The following is a 23820-nucleotide window of genomic DNA, read 5'->3' on the forward strand; positions in this document are numbered from 1 at the left end:
AGAGTCCATTAATGGTGATTACTTAAATAAATTATGGTAGATCCATAGGAGGGCAGTATAAAATAAGGTCTCTAAAATCAGATTGCCTAGAATAAAATTCTGTCTCTGACACTTACTATCTTTGTGGTCTTGGGAAACGTACTCAATCTCTTAGTGTCTCAGTTTCCTCATCTCCAAAATAGGGATTATAAGAGCACCCACCCCTTAGGATTGGCAGAAATATTAATGAGGCAATCATATTAAATGCTTATACAGTTCTTGACATACAGCAAATACTTAAATAATGTTAACTATTATTATTACAATGTAATACTATGCAACTGTTAAAAGCATGAGGCTGATTTACATATATGGGAAGGTGTTAAAGAAAAAAAGATACCCCAAAACAAATATGTACTATATAATCTCACTTACATGTTTAAAAACAATCTATGTATGTGTATGTGTGTATAGATCAAAATATATGAAAGAAATCAAACCAGGCTTCTGTCAATAGTTGCCTATAATAAAGATGATACGGATGGCTGTGAAGGGGACTTTAACTTTCTGGTCCATAAATTTCTGCATTGTTTGAATTGCATGACTGAATTACTTACAGTGGGTACCAATTTATTTGGAGTTTTTGTATACAAAACTTTAAAAATGGGGTGAAAATTTCCTTCTTTTCCTGCCTGCTGAGCCTGCCTTCCGAGATGGTCCAGCTCTCTGAGGCATGATTTTAAGGATGTTTGTTTGGAAAGGCCTCTGGTAGGACTTTTTTTTTTTATTATTCAAACAGAAAGTCACCAAAATTATAATCATCCTCATCAGTTCACTCAGTCCCATGTAATTAATTTTTTATCTTGATCTTTTGTTAGCACTTTTATGAATTCATCAGTTTTCCATTAGAGTTCTGAAAATGCTTATTCATTCAGTTCAGCAGTATCTGGTAGGACTTTTTATCAAAGTCCATTGATCTTCTAAATTCAACCCCTATGTTGATAAGCAAATATTTAAGTCCCTTTCTATAATTTGCATTTTTCCCCAAGTATAAAATCAGATCGTGAGAGTAAAGAACAGGCTTTTTCAATCTATACTCCCTGTCTCCCTCTACCCAAGATTCTGAATTGCTCTCTTAGAAGGTATGCCCCTTTGTTTCTCTTCCTAAAATATAACCTAGAAACTTAAATCAGTCCTAGTCTTATTTTCACCTCAGTGTCACAAATGCCTGATTAATGAGAGCAGCAGAACATCTTCTCTAAGTAGCAGCTCTGCATTGACCATCTCTTTTCCTGTTGATAATGAATAACCTTCCCCTGTTCTGAGAACTTGAGTCTTTTTTTATGACTCTTCAAAAAGTCACTACCTTAGAGAACCTAAGAGCTCCTTTGAGGGCAGGAGCCATGCTGAGTCTCCAGCACCCTGGACAGTGCCTGGCACAGGTTATGCTCAATGAACTGCTGAAAGGAGTGACTCAGCTGGGTCTTTCACAAAACACCCTTTCATATTGGTATTATATATCACTATTATTACTATATATAATGATGTTGTCATTTCTATAATTATTGTTAAAAGACATTTTTTTCTTTCTCAAGGTTTTCTTGCCTTTTATTTCCTGTTGCATTAAATTTTTTTTCCTTCTACTTTACTCGTTAAACATGCATTCATTGTACTCTTCCTCTCCCTCGGGAAATAGGTTAGACACTGGAAATGAAGAAGTGTGTAAGATATTGCCATTGCTTTCAGATAAGTTACCTTCTTATGAATAAGATACTTTTTCGCCTTCAATTATTTCCTGATTCAATACCAACTGACCATTTGAACTGAAAAACCTTTTCCCATAAACAACCAAGAACATGATATTCTCCCTTTCCCAGTTCTCCCCCCACAGTTATCACTCTTGTGTAATCTTTTATTAATCATGATTGTCTTCAGCCAAATTAGCATATAACAAATTAAGTTTCTCTTCCATTGTTAATAAATAAATGAGAGAATATTAATGTTTCAATGATAATAAGAACTTTCTCCACACATCTTATGACTTTTATATAAGCTTATGTCTATCCATGACACATTTAATAAAATAATAGCATAATGCTGACAAAAGAAAGCAAATTAAACTGTCTAATTAAAATCCTACATCAGAAGTCACCTTCTGTAATTTAATATTACAGTGTTATGCTGCTATACAAGATATTTATTAAACTCTACTAGATCATGGATTCTAATGTACTAAAATATTTTAAAAACACTGAAACAACTTAAACCTATTGGCTTATAGAGCAATGATAATGCGGCTGAAAGAATGGGGGAGGAGTGGCACTGGGAGACAAGAACCTTGAATTCTACTTTCTGTACTGGCACCATCTAAATGACTATGGATAAGTCCCTCTCCCCGATCCCATACATACACTTGTTCATCAAGCCCTACCAACCTTTGAATGTCTCTTCATTTTGTTTCCTCTTCTCTCTCCCACTGCTATTGCTTTATTTCAAGCCCTCTACCTGGACTGGTGCAGTAGCATACTAACTGATCCTCCCCGCCTGCAGTCCCTCCTCATTCAAATCCATCTTATACAAACACAATAAAGCCATATATCTATAACATAAATCTCATTATGTTCCTCTCAAAAAGAAAAAAAAAAGCCACCAAAAACTTCTTACAATCCAGGGCATCCTTATCAGTCTGGTACCAACTTGCCTTATGTCTAGCCAAGGAGCCCACCACAGACATTATTCTATAGCTACACTGAATCTTCTCTTCCATTTCTAATAATCCTATTCTTGTTCATGCCTCATTACCTTTTCACAAGCAGATCTCTCGACTTGGAATGCCCCTTCTCTTTCATACCACTGGGAAAAATCATTTTTTCTTTTACACTCAAATATGATTCTTTCTGAAGCCTCCCTGTCTTTCTCAGATACAATTAGGAATCATTTTCTCTCTGTCCAACAGCACTTTGTATACATGGTTTTTTGGGGTTTTTTTAAATTTTAACCTTTAATCACTCTCCTTGATGGTAATTGCTAGGTACTTAGCATAGAGTACATTTCAAAAAATGCTTATTAAATGAATAAATGGATGAATGACAACTTTGGAAAGTCTCAATTTTTTAATCTATCAATTTGGAGAATTATTATAATTTAAAATATCCTATCTGGCTCTAATATTTCGTGTCTATAGTAATTAGACACATTAATTTAAAGCAGATGTGGGGGACTTCCCTGGTGGTGCAGTGGTTAAGAATCCGCCTGCCAATGCAGGGAAAATGGGTTCAAGCCCTGGCCTGGGAAGATCCCACATGCCACAGAGCAACTAAACCTGTGCGCCACAACTACTGAGCCCACGTACCACAACTACTGAAGCCCACACGCCTAGAGCCCGTGCTCCGCAACAAGAGAAGCCACCACAATGAGAAGCCCGTGCACCACACAGAAGAGTAGCCCAGGACTGCCACAGCTAGAGAAAGCCCGTGCACGGTAATGAAGACCCAACGCAGCCAAAAATAAAATAAATAAATAAATAAAATTTAAAAAATAAGTAAATAAATAAAAAGCTATAAAGCAGATGTGGCATTATTCCCTTTTTACAATGAACAGACCTGCCTCTCAATGTCACAAGAATATTGTACAGTGTAGTAGAAAAGTAACTACATTTAAAAATACCTGGAAGTTTTTTTGTGAATTCTACGAGAATCTGTACATGACTGGTAGCCATTTCAGTTAAAATGAGAAAATTTTCTTCTGCACTGAATTCTTCTTTTAACTGAATTTTAAGAAAAAAGCAAACGATAAGTAGATAGAAGGAGAAATCAATATAATATTGTTATACTATAGAACCATATTTAGATAATAACTTTTAAGACCCAGCTCAAATTTTTCAGATCCTTGGAGAACAATTACTATTACCAAGCTAGGTATGAGACTCCTTACTCTTTGTTTAATGCTGCAAAAATTTAAATGTACAACTTAAATTATAAGCCCTAATCATTTTAAATAACATATTCATATATAAATTTGACCCCCAAGGTAGTAAAAGCTCCAGAAAATATTAACTTTAAACCCATGTATTTTCAGATATTGTACATACAATTTTATTTGTTATTTCCTGAGGCATCCTCTGCTTGCTGTATGAATCCATAATATAATGAAGAAGATTCTGTTGATCTGGGGTGAGTTCAGTTTTCTCCTACACTGGCAAAAAAATGAAAGGTGTCAGGGAAGCTGGTTATAAGGCATGTTTCCCATGTGTACTCTCATCTGGAGTAAACCACTAGCAGAAATTGTTGAAAAAAGCCCTAAATATGGCAGAAACTGTGCATGCACTCTGTTATAATGTGTAATTGCTTTCTCTAGTTCCTTGGGCAAGCCACATCACATTTCACTAAATTTGTCCCAAGTGGGTAATTTTCCTATCTATAAAACAGGGATAACAAAATATTCCTTTCATGTATTTCTTGCAAATAAATAATAATCAGGATATGAAGGCTATCAGGCCTACTACCATAGCAGAGTTGAGTAGTTCTCATAGAGACCATGTGGCCAAGGCCTAAAATATCTGGCCCTTTACAGAAATGTTGCCAACCCCAAAGTAGTGAGTCATCAATCTGGACAATTCAGACCACAAACACCTCTTTCCCCCTGATTAGCATCTTTTGGTGAGTGTGAATAATAGTGTCGACTTGTTGCTTCCTTTACCAAAGTGTTATTGATGAAGCACTATGACAAAGTAATACAGCTGACCCTTGAACAACACAAGGTTTGAACTGCACGGGTCCACTTATACACAGATTTCTTTTACTAAACATGTTCTACGGCACTACAGAATCTGTGGTTGGTTGAATTCACAGGGGCAGAACTGAGGTTATGGGAGGGCCAGACTGTGAAATTATATGTGGATTTTCGACTGCCTGAGGGTGGACATCCCTAACTACACCCCCAAGTTGTTCAAAGGTCAACTGTACTTTTTACATAAAATTATTTTTTCTGAAATGAACACAAAATAACATATTTGCAAAACTAAACATGGATGAAATTTTCTTTGTCAGTAGTATAATAAATATTGAGAAGGGTGTGACAATCAATCATGGATTATTGGTTTTTCAACTAATGGCAAATTAAAATTCCTCCAAATGTTCTGTGAATTATCACATGTTTGGCTAAGCATCCAAGATGCTGTTCCTCTATTTTGTCCTGAGTCACTCAAAGGATTTCTTGAGTAATTTGTGACCTCAGGGAGAAGGGCCTTTCTCTATTGACCCACAGATGTGTATTCACCCTGTTTTACCCCTTGATAAGGACTAATCCACAAACCCCTATTGAGTCCACATTGAGTCTGAGCCTTCCTTCTCATTGACAGGGAAAAAAATGTCATCGATACTCATTTTAAAGCCCAAACCATTCCCACTGGTTACCTCTGGGAAGCAGGAGGAGAATGGGATCAGGGAGATGGAGAACTTTCACTTATTTTACTTCATCCATGTTTACGTAACTGCTATCCTTTGAATTTTTACATGGAAGCATGTATTACTCTCTTGACTAAAAAGCACTTGATGCACACTTGAAATGAAATTCTGCTTGTGGCTGTGGCCCTGGTGTGAAAGCTCCCCGCCCAAGTCACAACATCCTAGAAGCTCAGTGGCCGCCGGCTATGGTGGACGCGCTGGCCCGTCATTACCCTGCATGACTTAGTTGTCGAGGTCACTTGTCGCAAGTCACGTCCTTCACTGTCTTCATTAATGGTCTGATCTGCGTGCTGCTTCACGTTTTTCCTCAGTCTTTTAGATTTACACTGAATGTCAGTTAACAAGCCTGAAAACATAAACAGAGAGTCTTCGCCATCCAAGGAAAGTCCTGTTGGGTTTGTGGTCCCAAGGCAGCTGAGGTGTGGTCGGCTTAAAAGGTCTCCTTTGCCATTTAGCACAGAGCTAATTCTAGCCCCACTGACACTTTAAGACTTGGTCTTGAACAAGAAATGTATCTCCTGTGAGCCTCAGTTTCTTCCTTGGTAAAATGAGAATAATGTTTAACCCACAGAGTTATCTGTAGATTAAATATCATTAGGTCATTTTTTAAAATGAGCTTTCTGCAAAGAATTTGTAACACCAGAGCATTGTACAAATGTAAGGTATTCAATAAAAAAGGTGAATGACACTCACCCTCTTCCTGGCCTAGGGGGCCTTGAAAGCTAGTGTTTCAAAACATAGGATTAATATTGTTTTCCATCGATGTTTACATAACTGTACTGTAAGAAGTAGATCCAATTTCACATTAAACACAAATGTAAATGTGTTGAGTAAAATGATGTCAACATCCTTTAGGGAAAAATTTTAAAGTCCTGTTAATTTTCAGAACTGTATAAATTATTAAGAATATAGTTACAGATGAAAATAACTCCAGGGGACTTTGAAATTTTCTTTTGAATAATCATACAATATCATCATAAATTTACACTTAAACAGAACTACTAAAATAATGAAGAACAATCTCCCATGCTCCTATTTAACTTCCTTATTCTCTCAATGTTAATGAAACGAAGTTCCAAGAGTTTCTTTGTCCAGGGCATTTATTTTATAGGATCATACAAAAGCTCTTATATCTGTTACTAGATAAGTTTGTGTTTTCATAAATAACATTATAGACTCTTGTAGGTGGAGTCATGAAAAATGTCCTCAGGACTTTGCTGGAAGAGGTTCATATTTAAGTGATGAGGAACATGAACCACCCAGGATCGAAGTAAGTGTTTCCACTGCAAGATTGGATTCCAGCCACAGCCCCTACCGCAGTCTCTTGTTTCATATACACTAAGAAGAGATTGTGATCGGGCACTATAAAATTTTCATCCATCCAGAGCTGGATTATTTACACTGACCTATTTTTCCCCCCCTCCTGCACGCGTTTTTTCTTTGGGTCCATCCCAGTTGCCTGCAGTTGGGGAACAATAGAACTGGAGTCACCTTCCAAAGGCTTTTATTTCATGTGGCATTCCCTCTCTGAATGTTATCATCCCCTTGGTGACGTTCGCTTGTCTATTTGTGTTTTGAGCAGGAATAGGACATATCTCAGAATCTGAGTGGTCTGTAGAATTTGCAGAATGAAAAATTAATATGTTATGTACGAACATGCATTCCAAATTTTGATGAAGATTATGGTTTCTCACAAAGCCAGCAGTTAATACAGTGTCTCTTTATCTGATTGAAGGGCCGAATTATATTAAAACTCGGAGTAGTTAATTTCCTGTGTAAACCTATACAAATTGGTTCAAAGCCGCACTAAGAGAAAAAGGAGTCTTAATAAAATGACTAGGTTTAAAACTCTATTTAGACAATTCACAGGCAGTTACACCTTATAGAACATTCTTAATTTTCCCCACAACTGAATTTTTATGCTGATTAAACAATAAATAAGAAGGATATTAAATCATATTTGGAGGAAACATTTAGACTGTCATTCTTTGTAGCTTATTAAAACATGTTATTTTGACTGTATGTTAACGCCATTTCACTTCACGTATAATTCAGGGCAACAATGGACACCAAAGCACAGCTGTTTCTTTCAGGTGCATAAGATGCTCTTTAGCCGACAGTTTCGACAATTTCAGTGGTTCATTACCCTTTTCAAGAACTTAGACGGCTTAGTAAGTCTCTTCTTTAATATGTGACGTACAACTCTAATCATGTGAGTTACCTGACATCTGCCTCCTTAAGAGATTTTTAGTGGAATTTACTTGCTTGTTGCGAATACCTGTATACATACATTCAGCCAACATTCCCATCTCTTTGCATTTCCTTAGTCGACACTCCTGGCACTTCCTTCGCATGTACATGTCCATCACACAGTTGCCCCCGTTTTTACACTTGTACACAGCATTTTTGGTAATGCTTCTCCTGAAGAAACCTGGGGAAGAAACACAGAAAGAAGTAAGAGGCTCCTAACAACACACTTGGATTGAGAGATTCCAGAGCATTTTTCTCATGAACCCCTGCGGGGCACCCAGGCCATCCTTGACCATATCGGTGACAAATGTACTTTTGGCTGTGCTGCGCGGTCCAGATGGCAGCTGTTGTTAATTATTTATTTCTCAAAAATAAAGACACATTTGAATTATAGCCTCTCTTTGGAAAAATCTTTGTTTGTTTTAAAAGATAGATTACTTTCATTAGTGTATCTTTGCTGGGAGACCATTATGTACTAATGAGCTCTAGGTGCTGGTGGTACAGGGGTGAATAAGTTATCAATGCCCTCTTACAGTTTACACGCTGGTTGAGAACAAAGAGAGGCAAACAACCAAACTAGTGAAATTCCGTGTTCCTGGGCTGTGCTGAGGCAGAGAGGCTGACTGAATGATCAGTTCTGGATGCAGAGGTCAGACTCGGAAGTGAGCATTGAGGTTTCAATTCAGTACTTAATATACGCAGCTTGGCATAATAATAAACATGCCAACCTTCCTTTAAAATAAACATCTCCCTGGAGAGGATGCAGCCACAGCTACAGCCACTACAGTTCAGCTGCCTGGAGGTGGGGAGGGGACTGACTGGCCTCCTTTCTGCTTCTCCTCTTCCTCCTCCACCCATAGACCTGGATGACCATGGTTCCTGACACTTCCGGAGTCGAGGTGGAGTGGTGAATAAGGATTGGGCTGGGGGAGGCAGGGGAAGAAGTGACAGGAAAGAGCTTACTTGCCTGGTGTTGTTAGAAGCTGGTTTGTATCTAGCAAGTTTTGGAAACGGACTCTTTCTCCCTTGGTTTGGGTTCTTTTGAGAACTCCTCCCATCACTGGGATACTTTCCTCTGCAGTTCCTTGTTGAGGGCAAATATGTCTCTCTTCTAGCCCATGGCTTGCATCTCCTTCAGCATCTTGGAATTTGGCAATTCACCCGCATCCTCTTTCTTCTGAGGTCCCTCCACTCCATGGACTCAACCCCATGCTAGTTTTCTCTGCTCCAACAAACTCAGAGAAAATTGCTCCCACCTACCCATGAGCAGTCAGCCACCCACCCTCTTGCCCTTTCAACTTCTCAGGTGAAAGTCAGACGCCAATCTTCAGTGTCCCTCAGCTGCAGGGAATACATGTCAATCTCCTTGAGTGATCCTATTGAAGACCCTTCCATTGGGCCTGGGGCAGCAGAGCCTCCTTAGTGTACAGATTTTATCTGGGGAAGGGGGACACCTTTTTCTAATCCTCACAAAAGTCCCATACTTTCCAGCGGTGGCCCCCAGGGGCAGACAGCCACACCCCACCCCACCCCTTTGCAATGGGAATGTGGGATTCCTAGCACACTAATCACATGTTCCAAAAGCTTTAAAGATCACTCTCTAATTTCCACCTCCTACTCACTTCATACCCTCAAAGTAAGCGAGGTATTTAACTAGTTCTTAACTACCCACTGCAAGATGAACTCACTTTGGAATGTAGCATCTATTGTCTTCATGCCTTTGCCAAAATCGAGACAGCAGTGTCCTTCCTATTTTAACCGCCTGTTGGAATAATAGCTGACATTTACTAAGCACCCACTCCCTGTTGTTCTAACCACTTCACCTGCATTTAGTTATCTAATCTCCATATCAATTTTATGATGAAGATAATATTATGTGTCCCCATGTTACAGATGAAAAAAAAGGTACAGAGAGGTTAAGTATTTTGGCCATGATAACATGGTTAATAATTGGACTAAAAGGATTCAGATCCAGGCAGTCATGCACCAAAGCCCACGCTCTTAACCACTATGCTATAATTGCCCCCCTTGCATCACAAGAGAGTAGAATAAGTTAATCTTAAATACCTACTATCTGAAAGCTGCATCAGAGAATGCAAGGGAGATACCAAGATGAAGAAAACATCCCTTGTCCCTCAGAGCTTCCAACTTAGGGGGAAGACAAAGAAGTAAAATCACAACACAATAAAAATGTAGAGTGATAGGATAGCTAATTAAGTTATAAATTATTGGAATGTAGACCGAAAAGTGATCATTTCATGGCCACACTAAATGCTTGTGAAGGATGTGCCACATTAAAGGGAGACAGCAATTCCATCATAGACTTGGAGATTTGCACATTTGTTATGACAATTTTCCAAGCAGAAGGCAATAAAAATTGTCCTAGTAAAATAAGTATAATATGACAATTTCCCAACAGCTAAAAGTCTAGTGTCTCGAGGAAAAGGCATTATATGGGCTGGGAATGGCCCTGATTAATTCCAAGTAGGGGGAATCACAGAAGAACTCATGAAGGAAGTAGAATTTGAGCTGGACCTCAGAGAATAAGTAGGATTTTGAAACATGGACTTTGAGGGAGGAAGGACAGTCTGGGAAATGAGCAAATGCACGAAGTTATGGAAATTCCAAGGAAGGGTAGATAATCCATCTTGATGGGAGGGTAGAGTGTGGGGAGAATTAGTGGGAGCTTGATGAGGGCATGCAGTGGGACAGAATATGGTTAAATGCCATTGAACTCCAAGCAAAGAAGTTGAATCTTTATATCAAGTAGAGAGAGAGAGAAGCCTTTAAAGGGTTTTGGCAGGGGAGGCTCTAACCTAACCTGCATGTTGGGAAGACTCCTTGGGGCAAGGTCAAGAAAGGTGGGACAGGGAGACCAGAGACTGGAGGCAAGAGGCTGTTATGGCCAGAGGGTGACTGATGCCTGACCTATATGGGGGGTGGGGGGGGAGGAAACAGAGGAACATTCAGAACTTGATAACTAACTCAATAAGAAAACAGGCTGAAGAAAAAGTTAGAGATGTCAAGGTTAAAAAAGTCATAGACTTGCTTTTGAATTTGTGAGCTGGTATAACTTTCAGTAGGAATGGTATTACCATTTTCCTAAATGTCAAATCCAACCACATAAAGTCTAAAAAAAGACTGTGCTTCAGATCAGTGTTGATATTGGGAGTGCAAACACCACATCATGCAATTCAAAAGAAACTACAGACAAAAAAAGAAAGAAAGAAAAGAAAAGAAAAAAGAATTTTTTCCTGATACCAAATGATTGATCTCAATGACCACTTTAGCTTACTTGAGTCAATCTTCCCACTAATTTCAGCCCCTCCCAGGAACAATTCCCTCTAAAACCATGATAGATATTGATAGCTCAATAATGAACTGAAATAAAATTCCTTATTCCAGGATGAGTCAAAGGAACAGTGTTAGGACAATTCTGCAGGTTTTTTTGCTCTGGTATTAACTGAGAAAGGAATCGTTATCATCTCAATAGCTGAATTAATTAGCTTTCACTGTGAGGTGGCAACACAATATTATCATTCTATCATTTAAATAAGGCTACGTATACTGTATTTATATTTATGCAAATCAATCCATACACATACCTCTGCCTCTATCTTGTGCATATTCAACAATGCCCATATCAGAAAAGTCATTTGAAAATGAATGGAAAGGAAATTCACTGAGGAACAGAGGCTCCCTGGTAACTGAAGATGAATAGACAGGGCTGGCATTGCACTCAGGGGACTGTGTAGCGCTAGGGGGCTTCCTGGGGTGGCAGGTGAATAAGCTATAGGATGGTAAAATGGATCCCTCAGTTATGCAGAATATTGGACATCCTGCTTTTCTGCTTCTTTATACAGATAGAACCCATACCATACCCTACTCCCAACTCATACATACATACGTGCCCACACAGACACACATGCACATACTGGACTCCAGGGACTGACAGTAGGCCACACATTACTTCGAAATCAATAAAATGTTGGTTGATGTTTAAACCTCTAAGTGTCTCCTGACTTTTTAAACAGCAACAAATACATAGGACTGAGGAATTAGTTATCTTAACATCCAACATGGCCTAAAGAAAGTCAGCTTTTAGTTCTGCCTCAGCAGACCACAGAATAAGAAGGACTCCACCACCCACTTTTACAGGACTTATTTTGTAGTAGGCACTTTTAAACACTTGGCATATGGCGTTTCACTTAACACTAATAACAATCCTATGAGGTAGACCTATTCTTTTTTTTTTTGCGGTACGCGGGCCTCTCACTGTTGCGGCCTCTTCCGTTGCGGAGCACAGGCTCCGGACGTGCAGGCTCAGCGGCCATGGCTCACGGGCTCAGCCGCTCCGCAGCATGTGGGATCTTCCCAGACCGGGGCATGAACCCGCGTCCCGTGCATCGGCAGGTGGACTCCCAACCACTGCGCCACCATGGAAGCCCGAGGTAGACCTATTCTTATCTCTCTCTTATAGGAAAGGAGACTGAGTTACACAGAAATTAAGTAATTTGCTCAAGGTCCTACAGATAGTAAATGATAGAGCTCAGATTTGAACGCTGATAGGCTCAGTTCCATACTCTATGCTCTTAACCACTATATTATGCTGTCCTTCTAGTTAGGAGATTACATTCCTAAAAATTGTCTTTTGACATTAATCTCCTCAAATCCCATTTTGCATGTGAAGTGCTCCACAGTTTCATCCCTATCTCCAAAACTTCTTCAGAAACATCCTGTTCTCCCTCCCCACTCCAGATGTCTGCTCCACCTCTGTCTCACTGGTAGAAAACTGCAAAGTAGCACAAACTAGAGAGAACAGCTGCCAATACTAAACCAGGTAAGCTTTGGTCTCCATCACACAATTTCTTAGACTTTAGGATCTCAATTCCTCTCTTTGAGTTGCTTGCTGAAATTTTTAGAACTCAATAATAGACTCCTGATCACCTGGCAGGAGCTGTTTTAGATCGTTGTTTTTGAAAAAGCAAATTCTCAAACTTTTGAGATGCAGTTGATAAAAATTATTCTTGACTATTTAGTTCTTGTTAATGTTGCTTTTAAGGTTTTTTCCCCCTTTATCTATTAGGGAGCCACAAAAAAATGTCTACCTGATTTTCCAACACTTACTATTATCACTATAATTTCTAATTTTTTTTCTTAAATAAATTTAAAAAGAACTGACTTTGAATTATTTTTGGAAGTTGCCTAATGTCACTCCAAAGTAGGCAAATCAACAAACAACTTAGTAGTCAAAGGGCATTCATCAAACTTCTATCCTCCCTCTGGAAAAAAAAAAAAAATACTGTGAAATAAAACTTAATTAAAATAACATAGTCTGGGCTTCCCTGGTGGCGCAGTGGTTGAGCGTCCGCCTGCCAGTGCAGGGGACACTGGTTCGTGCCCCAGTCCGGGAGGATCCCACGTGCCGCGGAGCAGCTGGGCCCGTGAGCCATGGCCGCTGAGCCTGCACGTCCGGAGCCTGTGCTCCGCAACGGGAGAGGCCACAACAGTGAGAGGCCTGCGTACCGCAAAACAAAACAAAACAAAACAAAACATAGTCTATAAAAATGTTTGAATGCTACTCTGTCAGTGTATCAAAAATGTTGATGAATCTCAGAGAGACAGATATCAGAGTAAATTTATGAAGAAACATGGCCCAAGACAGGTGCAGAAGAATGCAGGAGTAGGAGCAATGGGGAAGTTCCAAGTTCAGATACAAGGAGATGCAGGTGGCCCTGAAGCACTGAGAGGGAGCATCCTGTTAAGCCAGGAGTTGGCTAACTACAGCCTAAGGACAAATTTGGCTCCCTGCATATTTCTGTATGGCCCACAACCTGAGAGTGGGTTTTACATATTTTAATGTTTTCAAAAAATCAAAAGAATATTTGTGATATGTAAAAATTACATGACATTTAAATGTCAGCATCCATAAATAAAGTTTTATTGAAACAAAACCAAGATCTTCATTTACATATCTGCTTTTGCACTACAATGGCAGAGTCAAAGAGCTGAGACAGAGACATTAATACTTGCAAAGCCTGAAATATTGACTCTCTGGTCCTTTACAGGAAAAGTTTGCCAACCCCTGTGCTAAGCCAGGGATAGCATGCAGTCTCAAACAATGAATATGAGCCAGTGAGGGAGGGAAATGCCCAGGAGGAACAGGGAGTCCCCAAGCCCAGAAGACACGGACCAGAACATTCTGTCTAACAACACATCTTGTCCTCCCTCCTGATGGGTAAAAGCAGGCTTCAGAAACACAAAGAGCATCCTTAGAGAGGTGGGCAAGGAATCTCCTTGTCTACTCAATGAGATTACTCTTTCTAGACTCATTTGGGAATTGCCTTTGCAGGCATGTGCCCTGGAGGCAGCTCTGAGTCTGTTTCTCCTTTTGCCTTAACCTATTAACAGAAAGTACAGGATCAAGGTGTAAGACATTGCCAGGTACCATGTGGATAAGTTGATTGGTACAAGCTACAGGTTAATGGTTTTTAACATCTTTCTTACAAAGATAAAAAATTATTTATCAGCTCAACCACATAACTGAACTGGGAAAGAAAACAAATCTACCTCATTTTAGCAACATAAATAAACATAAATAAACTTTTAACAATTTTTAAAAGGTCAGTTTGATTATTTGGCCTAATGATTTTGAATAACCAAAAAATAAATCACCTCCCACTCAAGCTCAGAATTAAAGGCATTGTAGTTAGCTGTAATTAATCATAATGATGATGATAGTAATAAAGAAGACAGAACCCCTCTCATCCTCTATGTCAGCTCAAGTATCACCACTTTATCTATAGCATACCCTTCATGTGCTCTAGCCATGTTTTTTCCATTCTGTTTTACATTCTTCACATCACTTATCTGTATCTAAAATTGTCTTATAACTTATTGAAGAGTTCATTCTTTTCTATGGATCAAAATTCAATAGATATAAAAGAATAGAGAGTAAAATATCTCCTTCCCACATTTGTCCCCAGGACACCCAGTCATCCTTCCCACTGACAACCAATCTTATTTGCTTTTTAATTTTAAAATTATCTCCTTTAATTCTTTTTTTTTGTTGTTACTTTTTATTGGAGTATAGCTGCTTTACAATGTTGTGTTAGTTTCTGCTGTGCAGCAAAGTGAATCAGCTATACATATACATATATCCCCTCTTTTTTGGGTTTCCTTCCCATTTAGGTCACCACAGGGCACTGAGTAGAGTTCCCTGTGCTATACAGTAGGTTCTCATTAGTTATCTATTTTATACATAGTAGTGCATATATGTCAATCCCAATCTCCCAGTTCATCCCACCCCCACTTCCCCCCTTGGTATCCATACGTTTGTTCTCTACATCTGTGTCTCTATTTCTGCTTTGAAAATAAGTTTATCTGAATCATTTTTTAGATTGCACATATAAGTAATATTATACGATAGTTTTTTCTCTCTTTTTGACTTACTTCACTCTGTATGACAGTCTCTAGGTCCATCGACGTCTCTGCAAATGGCACAATTTTGTTCCTTTTAATGACTGAGTAATATTTCATTGTGTATATGTATCGCATCTATCTCCTTTAATTCTTTTGATTCTGTTGAATTTGATTAAACCCAACACTTCACCTACTCCAGGCCTACACTTGAGTAGCCTCAATGTGCCAGGAAGAAACACACAACCATACTAATAGTTTTATGTGTTCCTGACAGCAAATCTGGGGTGGGGTTTCCATACTGCAGGCAATCATGTCATGTCCCTAGTCAGCACCCTCTCCCGTCCTGGACTTTGTTACAACTTTTCCGTCTCAACCTCTCAACACCACTTCTCCACCTCTGACTCTCAGCTAGCAACTGAGCTTTTTATTTGACTGAGAAAATCGAACATATCAGAAGAGAATTCCCACGTGCACCATCATGAACTCCATCAGTCTATCTGTATCTGCACCACATAATCTGCCTTCCTTCCTTTTACTAAAGATGGACTGGTCCCCTTCTAAACAAACCCCACCTTAAAATAAAGCTCTCCCTTGACCCCCACCCTTCCATCCATTGCCCTGCTTCTCTGCTCCTCTTCATGATAAGACTTCTTGAAAGAGTAGTCCATATTGGCTGTCTCTACTTGATCTCCTCCCTTTTCTCTTAAACCCATGCTGATCAGGCTCTACCCACACCATGCCACCGAAAAGGATCCTCCACTTTGCTTCAATTCTCAGTGCTTCCCTTCATTGAACCACCATCAGTGTTTGACACAGTTATGTGCTTCTCCCCTCTTGAGTCAATCTCTTTCACTGGCCTCCATGAGTCCACTCTCTTGGTTCTCCTTCTTCCTCACTGGCCCCTCTTTCTCATTCTCCTTTTTAGGTCATCTTCATCTTCCCAACCTCTAAATATTCCAGCACTCCAGGGCTAAGTCCTCAGTCCTCTAACTAAATTGAATCCTTATGTGATCTCATCAACCCCTTTGGCTTTAAATGTAGCTTAAACACATTGATATACTGAGACCTCTCAAATTTATATCTCTAGCCCAGGTCTCTTTAATGAACTCTGATGCACAAACCTAACCACCTATTCATCTTCTCTGCTTGGATATCTCACAGGCACCTTAACCTTAACCTGTCTAGAACGGATCTTCTGCTTTTACATCCCCAATCCTGCTCCTCCCCAGTTTTCCCCTTTCAGTAGATCTCACACCCATCTCCCTGTTGCTAGGACCAAAATTCTTGGAGTCATTTTTGTATCTTCTCTTTCTCTCCCATTCCACATCCAAACCATCAGCAAGTCACATTTTATTTTCTTCTGTCAAACTTTGTTTTATTCACTGTTATACACTTAGGCCAAGAGTGGTCCTGTACCTACCAGGCACCCAATGAATAGTTGTTGAATGAATGAAGGGAGAGAGTCTACACACTATTAACAGTTATCTCATTAGCTTAAGTAGGTTAAAAATTAAATGTTCAATAATAACACATGATTGTATGGTGTACCTCTGAGGTGAACAGTTTTCTAAACTTTAAATAGATCACCAATCAAAACATACCTTTGGCTGGGACGAAGTGAGAGAGTGGCACGGACATATATACACTACCAAATGTAAAATAGATAGCTAGTGGGAAGCAGCCGCATAGCACAGGGAGATCAGCTCGGTGCTTTGTGTCCACCTAGAGGGGTGGGATAGGGAGGATGGGAGGGAGACGCAAGAGGGAGGAGATATGGGAACATATGTATATGTATAACTGACTCACTTTGTCATAAAGCAGAAATGAACACACCATTATAAAGCAATTATATTTCAATAAAGAAGTTAAAAACAAACAAACAAACAAAAACATAACTGCTTCTTAGCCTCTCCCTGCATCTTTCAAATGAGGTTCTCGAAGTATATCTTTTAAATCTCATATGTAACACAATTAGAAATGAAGATATCTAGATGCCTTGTTTTTCTCTCTGATTAACTATATGATTTGAGGTATCCAATGTTTAATGGTTTGTATTTTGCAAATAAAAATCCAGAACCGGGCTTCCCTGGTGGCGCAGTGGTTGAGAGTCCGCCTGCCGATGCAGGGGACACGGGTTCGTGCCCCGGTCTGGGAAGATCCCATATGCCGCGGAGCGGCTGGGCCCATGAGCCATGGCCGCTGAGCCTGCGTGTCCGGAGCCTGTGCTCCACAACGGGAGAGGCCACAACAGTGAGAGGCCCGCGTACCGCAAAAAAAAAAAAAAAAAAAAAAAATCCAGAACCTACATTCTCCTTTACACTTACCTGACATTTTATAATAAAAAAATATTATATTAGTTGACAATGTGTATCCTATATTTCCCAGAATGGTTATAGACACAGTTCATCTAAGCCTGAGCAAAATTAAAAGTCAGTATAATAGACTGACTTTATTTCATATTTGAGGTTTAAATTTTTTTCCATGTTTATTCATATTTTGTTAAAATGTGTGATAATGAACAAACAAGATCTTGTCTGTAAATGTATAAATTTCTATATTTGATGCTGTTCTTTATTTTTAAAAATATGACAGATGTTTCTCATTTCTATGTGTGGAAGGAACTGATAACCTTAGTTATTAGACGATGTTTTATTTTGTACACAGTGAATGTTGTTCACTAATTTATAGTTACGACTGCTTTTGGAAAGTATGTTGGTGGAAAACACCAGGAGACCATTCTGTCAAACAACCAATGGGTTTGGATTTGCCATCATCTAGGCTTTGTTTGTTTTTTCTGTGTTAGTGTTTTTCCCAAAAGAACTGACTTTTAAAACACTGACTTTCCTTGTATGTACTTTAGTGCTGACTGTCTTTGGAAAGCCACTGACAGCAGGATAAAGGGCAGGATGGTACAGAGGAAAAAGTGTAGTTCAAGAGTCCTGCAGATTTGAGTACCAGTTCTAATGCATTCTTTCATAGCTGTGAGATCTGGGTGAATTTCTGAGTGTTGGTATTTTTATTTGGAAAAAGGAGATGATAATACTATCTCAAGGAGCCACTATAAGGATAAATGAAATAAAGAGTCTCCAGTGGAAACTGTCCAGCCCATAACTGAGAATCATTATTTTCCCCAGTTTGTCTGAGTCCATAAATGTGTATTTTTTCAACAATTTTAGGAATTTTAATGTAAAGGATGATTTATCAAGTGATTCATGTGTGATTTATACTTGGTCCTATTGTTTTGGGGTTTGGGGGTGTTGTTTTGTTGTCTTTTGCTTTTCTATCCCACCCCAAGAGGGTAGCCATCTTTTTATGCTCACTTGCTACGACAAAAGCTGAAGTTCTTTACCTCTAGATAAAGATAACTCTAGGATAGGGCTTTTGTTTTCAACCCCTCATTGAAACGGTTATACTGCATCATATCAAAGATGATGGAGGTGGAGGTCAATGCTTTTAGAGTTGGGGGAGCAGAGGCAGATTAGCTGGAAAGAGGTTTGGGGAACTTCACCAGAGCCTGAGGATGGGATGAGTCTCACAGGTTCTCTGAGTATTGGACCAGCACCCATAAAGAGCTTCTAGAGAGGTGACAAATCTCTAATGGGATAGCTCTGAGCTGAGGACAGGAAGGTACTAATAACCATGACCTTGGAAACCCTGAGATAAAATAACCATATCAAAAGGTGGCTGAGTTGTCCACTCTCAAGGGATCAATTCAAAGGTGAACAAGGAGCATATCAACTAATACCAAAATATTCTACCCTGTGTAAGACCCCTGAGATTTGTGCATGTTCCTGGGGAAAAGAGCATCCCCAAATATATCCCCAGTGGAATTTCTCATCAGCCAGGGGGATTATGAGCCTGGGAAAGATTAAATTTGATTACAGAAATATAGAAATATGATATGTCTTACACTTAGTCCTACCTGTTTCAGTAACAAAGTGTTTCTGCAATGCTACACATAAAGTACATCTAAAATACAGAGGTGGCTATCAAAGGAAAAATGTAGAAATGAACTAAATGAAAATGAAAATACAACTCATCAAAATTTGTGGGATATAGCAAAAGCAGTACTCAGAGGAAAAATTCATAGCATTAACTGAATACATTAGAAAAGAAATACATAAAATCCAATAATCTAAACTTCCACCTTAGGAAAATAGAAAAGAGAGCAAATTAAATCTAAAGTAAGCTGAAGAGGAGAAATAATAAAAGTTAGAGCAGGATCAATGAAATTGAAAATAGGAATACAAAAGAGAAAATCAATGAAACCAAAGCTGGTTCTCCAAAAAGATCAATAAAATTGAAAAATATCTAGCAAGGCTAACCAATAAAAAGAGAGAAGACACAAATTACTAGTATCAGAACTAAAAGAGAGCCATTACTACTAATTCCATGGATATGAAAAGCATAATAAAGGAATATTATTTTAAAAATTGTATGCTTTCTCTATATCTTTAATTCTGTGTTTGTAAGGAGGGGAGATGGTTCTGTGGAAATAAAGCCTATCCAAATGATCAAAAAACAAAATGCAAAACACAAAAACACAAAACCAGTAGTGGTTATCAGTGGTTGCCTCTGGGGAGCAGGACTTGGGGCAGAAATGGTTGGGCAGGGGCTTTTCTACCATTTGACATTTTTTTTTTTTTAGTTTCTGCTTTATAACAAAGTGAATCAGTCATACATATACATCTGTTCCCACATCCCTTCCCTCTTGCGTCTCCCTCCCTCCCACCCTCCCTATCCCACCCCTCCAGGCAGTCACAAAGCACCCAGCTGATCTCCCTGTGCTATGCGGCTGCTTCCCACTATCTATCTACCTTACGTTTGGTACTGTATATATGTCCAGACCATTTGACTTTTGAATGACATGTACTCATTACTTTGACAAAATGTTCAAGTGACGAAGTCGTCTAAAGGAGTTGAAAGCAAAAATCTGTGGACACCCTCACCCCTACTGGGTATCCTTGGGAGATTGAGGGCAAGGGTAACATCTGCAGGGGTTGGGCTTTTCAGGCCTTTAACAGCTGTTTAAACTCCCAGGTAGGCAAACTCCCAGGAGCTGGAGGCTTATACTGACTAGTGGCCTCTAGTCACTACTTTCCTATTTATATATTGCTTATATATTTAGTTTAAACATTTTTTCTTATTTAAATCTAATTTCTATTGTCTTCAGTTTGTCTTATATCATTGCTCTATATTTATTTGAAATATCAACTTTCATTTATTGGAAATCACCCTTCTATTGCTTCCTTTTTCTGCATGTTCTTTTAGATACCATTTTATTGCTTTTGTATTTTAAATCTTTTTTGTTTGTTTGTTTTACTGGTTTCTCTTTTTGTCTATTTTAGCTCAATTATGTAAACTGTTTTCCTACTTTGCTTTAAAATGGTGAAAGTGAGAGCAGGAATTTTGTTTTGTTCACCACTGTATCGCGTAGGCTTAGAATAGTGGCTGGCATATAGTTGGTACTTAATAATATTTACTGGAAAAAATTGAATTAATTAATTCAAACTCCCAGCAGCTAGAGACTTAATTAGTTAACTAATAGGAAGAGAGATAGTTTTGAAAATAGTGTATGATCCAAATTAAGGGGGCTGGATGAAGAGAACAATAACAATGATAAAATAATAGGAATTCATCAACAAAACAACAATAGCAAATGTTTTATGAGCACTCAAGGTGTGCCAGGTACAGAGCTGGAGGTTTTAAAAACAATGTCTCTATTCACAAACGAATCAACGGACAAAGGATTAATCTCCAAAATATATAAACAGCTCATGCAGCTCAATAGTAAAGAAACAAACAACACAATCCAAAAATGGGCAGAAGACCTAAATAGAGATTTCTCCAAAGAAGACATACAGATGGCCAAGAAGCACATGAAAAGCTGGTCAACATCACTAATTATTAGAGAAATGCAAGTCAAAACTACAATGAGGTATCACCTCACACCAGTTAGAATGGGCATCATCAGAAAATCTACAAACAACAAATGCTGGAGAGGGTGTGGAGAAAAGGGAACCCTCTTGCACTGTTGGTGGGAATGTAAATTGATACAGCCACTATGGAGAACAGTATGGAGGTTCCTTAAAAAACTAAAAATAGAATTACCATATGATCCAGCAATCCCACTCCTGGGCATATACCCTGAGAAAACCATAATTCAAAAAGACACATGCACCCCATGTTCATTGCGGCACTATTTATAATAAGCCAGGTCATGGAAGCAACCTAAATGCCCATTGACAGATGAATGGATAAAGAAGAGGTGGTACATATATACAATGGAATATTACTCAGCCATAAAAAGGAATGAAATTGAGTCATTTGTTGAGATGTGGATGGATCTAGTGACTGTCATACAGAGTGAAGTAAGTCAGAAAGAGAAAAACAAATATCGTATATTAACGCATGTATGTGGAACCTAGAAAAATGGTACAGATGAACCGGTTTACAGGGCAGAAGTTGAGACACAGATGTAGAGAATAAACATATGGACACCAAGGGAGGAAAACCACGGTGGGGTGGGGATGGTGGTATGCTGAATTGGGCGATTGGGATTGACATGTATACACTGATGTGTATAAAATTGATGACTAATAAGAACCTGCAGTATAAAAAAACAAACAACCAAACAAAAAAACAACTAATACTAAACTTTCTTTGGGTTATTTGTATGGAAATATGTTAATATAAATGTTTCAGACATTACATGAAATTTCTAAAAATCTTATATGTTCTGGTATAATATTATAAGTCATAATTCTAGTTATTACTTTAAAATGTATATCTCAGAAATAACTAAATTTCCTTGTCAATTGCATTATTATGAACTTTCATCAAATCTTTAACCGTGGTCATTTTTAAGTCTTTTGTCATTTAGAGACAGTTCTGGGTGTACTCTGATGCTTTCACAAAAATATTCCTATAAAAGGGTTTCATCTTCAAGGAATTCATGGAAAAGACTCTGACAACTACAGGTTTCTGGTAACTGACTATACTGCTGAACTGAATGAATAAGCATTTTCAGAACTCTAATGGAAAACTGATGAATTCATAAAAGTGCTAACAAAAGATCAAGATAAAAAAATTAATTACATGGGACTGAGTGAACTGATGAGGATGATTATAATTTTTGTGACTTTCTGTTTGAATAAATAAAAAAAAATCTCACAAGGACTCAGAGGCAAAAAATATACAACTCAATTTTCACTGAAAAGTAAAGGAGCTGTTACAGTGGAGGATTACTGGAATGAATGTCAATATTATGACATAGTATGAGTGTGTTTCGTGTTTGGTAGTTGCAATCATTGTTCATTTACAATGCTTGGAGTCAGTTTATTTATCTCTTGTAAAAATAAAATACAGTGTGTATGTGTGTGAGTTGTGAAAAAAAAAGGAAACAAAAAAAATAAAAGAACAACAAAAAAAAACACCAATGTCTCATTTTTTCTTCATGACAACCCAGTCATAATAGTAATAATAGCAGACATTTATTGAGGTCTTCCTATTGGCAAAGACTATGTTAATCGCTTTACACACATTACCTTATTTAAATCTACCTCAAAGGGTTTTCTTGAAGATGAAATGAGTTAGTACATGTAAAGTCTCCTTATAAAGCCTGCACAAAATAATCACTTGATGTATGCTATCTATCTGTCTATCATCATCACATTGCCATCATCTCACCCTCCTCCTCCTCATCTTTATTATTATTATCCTCATTTTATAGGTAAGAAGTCTGAAGTCCAGAGACATTAAGTAACTTGGAAGAGAATCAGCTGGGGTTGGAATCTAGGTTATCTGCCTTCAGAGTCCTACTCTTCCAAAGACGTTTATAACAAAAGTCTTCCAATGCAGTGAAATCGTTTAATCCCCACCCCTTGAATCACACTCTAAGATAATTTGACCTATAGAGTTCATTGGGATCATTATTAAATTTTATAAAATCAGACCTCAAAATCAAATAGGATTTCAGTAAGTTTATAAGTAAGTCAGGGCACCTCAGCTGTAACCCATAAACCAAAGGCCCGTTGGAAACTCTCTACATCTATCCTACATGTCACAATTGTTTCAATAATTCTAGAATCTTTTCTAAAACTTCAGAACTAAGTCTAATGCTGGTTCACTATCTTATATAAAAATATGTTCCAAAGGATGAAAAGTCCCCCATTTGCTCATAAGATGCCTTTTAAACGTTCCACCATTCTCTCCTGGCATGGAGACGGTTGTGAGTGGCATTGACATTGACCTATTTGGGAATGCAGCCATTTGAAATATCCAGTCAGATGCAGATCAGTTTTGTCAGCTGAGCTTTGAGGTTTGAATCAAAATTCATCCGGACCTTAGCATATTTCCATATGCTCCACACTGATAACTGAGGGGGAGGGACAGCTCTCGATTTAATCTAGTACCGAGCAAATGGTTATCATGTGTCACTTGGCATTATGCTTGTGTTCGGCAGTTGTTATTTTTTTTTAAAATCAAAATTTATTTCATTGATGCCATAAATACCTATATCAAATAAAACCTTAAGAAAAATTAAAGTATTTCTAACAGAAACATATATAACACCAGTGAAATCAGGAAGTTTAACCGTGATCTTTGTTTTATTTTTAAGTTTAAAAAAATTGGGACTTCCCTGGTGCCGCAGTGGTTAAGAATCTGCCTCCCAAAGCAGGGGACACGGGTTCAATTCCTGGTC

General features: G+C 38.4%; 1 protein-coding gene across 6 annotated transcripts in view; it reads right to left on the minus strand.

The window, feature by feature from the left end:
- Window positions 1-23820, minus strand: part of NR1H4 (nuclear receptor subfamily 1 group H member 4) — a 74331-nt gene that overhangs the window by 14384 nt on the left and 36127 nt on the right. For 4 of the 6 annotated variants that reach the window (XM_081250037.1, XM_081250038.1, XM_081250035.1 and 1 more), the window contains 4 exons: window positions 7723-7875; window positions 5657-5790; window positions 4070-4168; window positions 3646-3745 (listed from right to left, as the gene is read on the minus strand). In XM_081250037.1, the coding sequence (XP_081106163.1) occupies window positions 3646-3745; window positions 4070-4168; window positions 5657-5790; window positions 7723-7875 (486 nt within the window). The remainder of the gene's footprint in view (window positions 1-3645; window positions 3746-4069; window positions 4169-5656; window positions 5791-7722; window positions 7876-23820) is intronic. The other 2 variants (XM_081250039.1, XM_081250036.1) reach the window with 1 other exon arrangement.

Source organism: Mesoplodon bidens, assembly GCF_964165515.1.
Source record: "Mesoplodon bidens genome assembly, chromosome: 11".
Lineage (NCBI taxonomy): Eukaryota > Metazoa > Chordata > Mammalia > Artiodactyla > Ziphiidae > Mesoplodon > Mesoplodon bidens.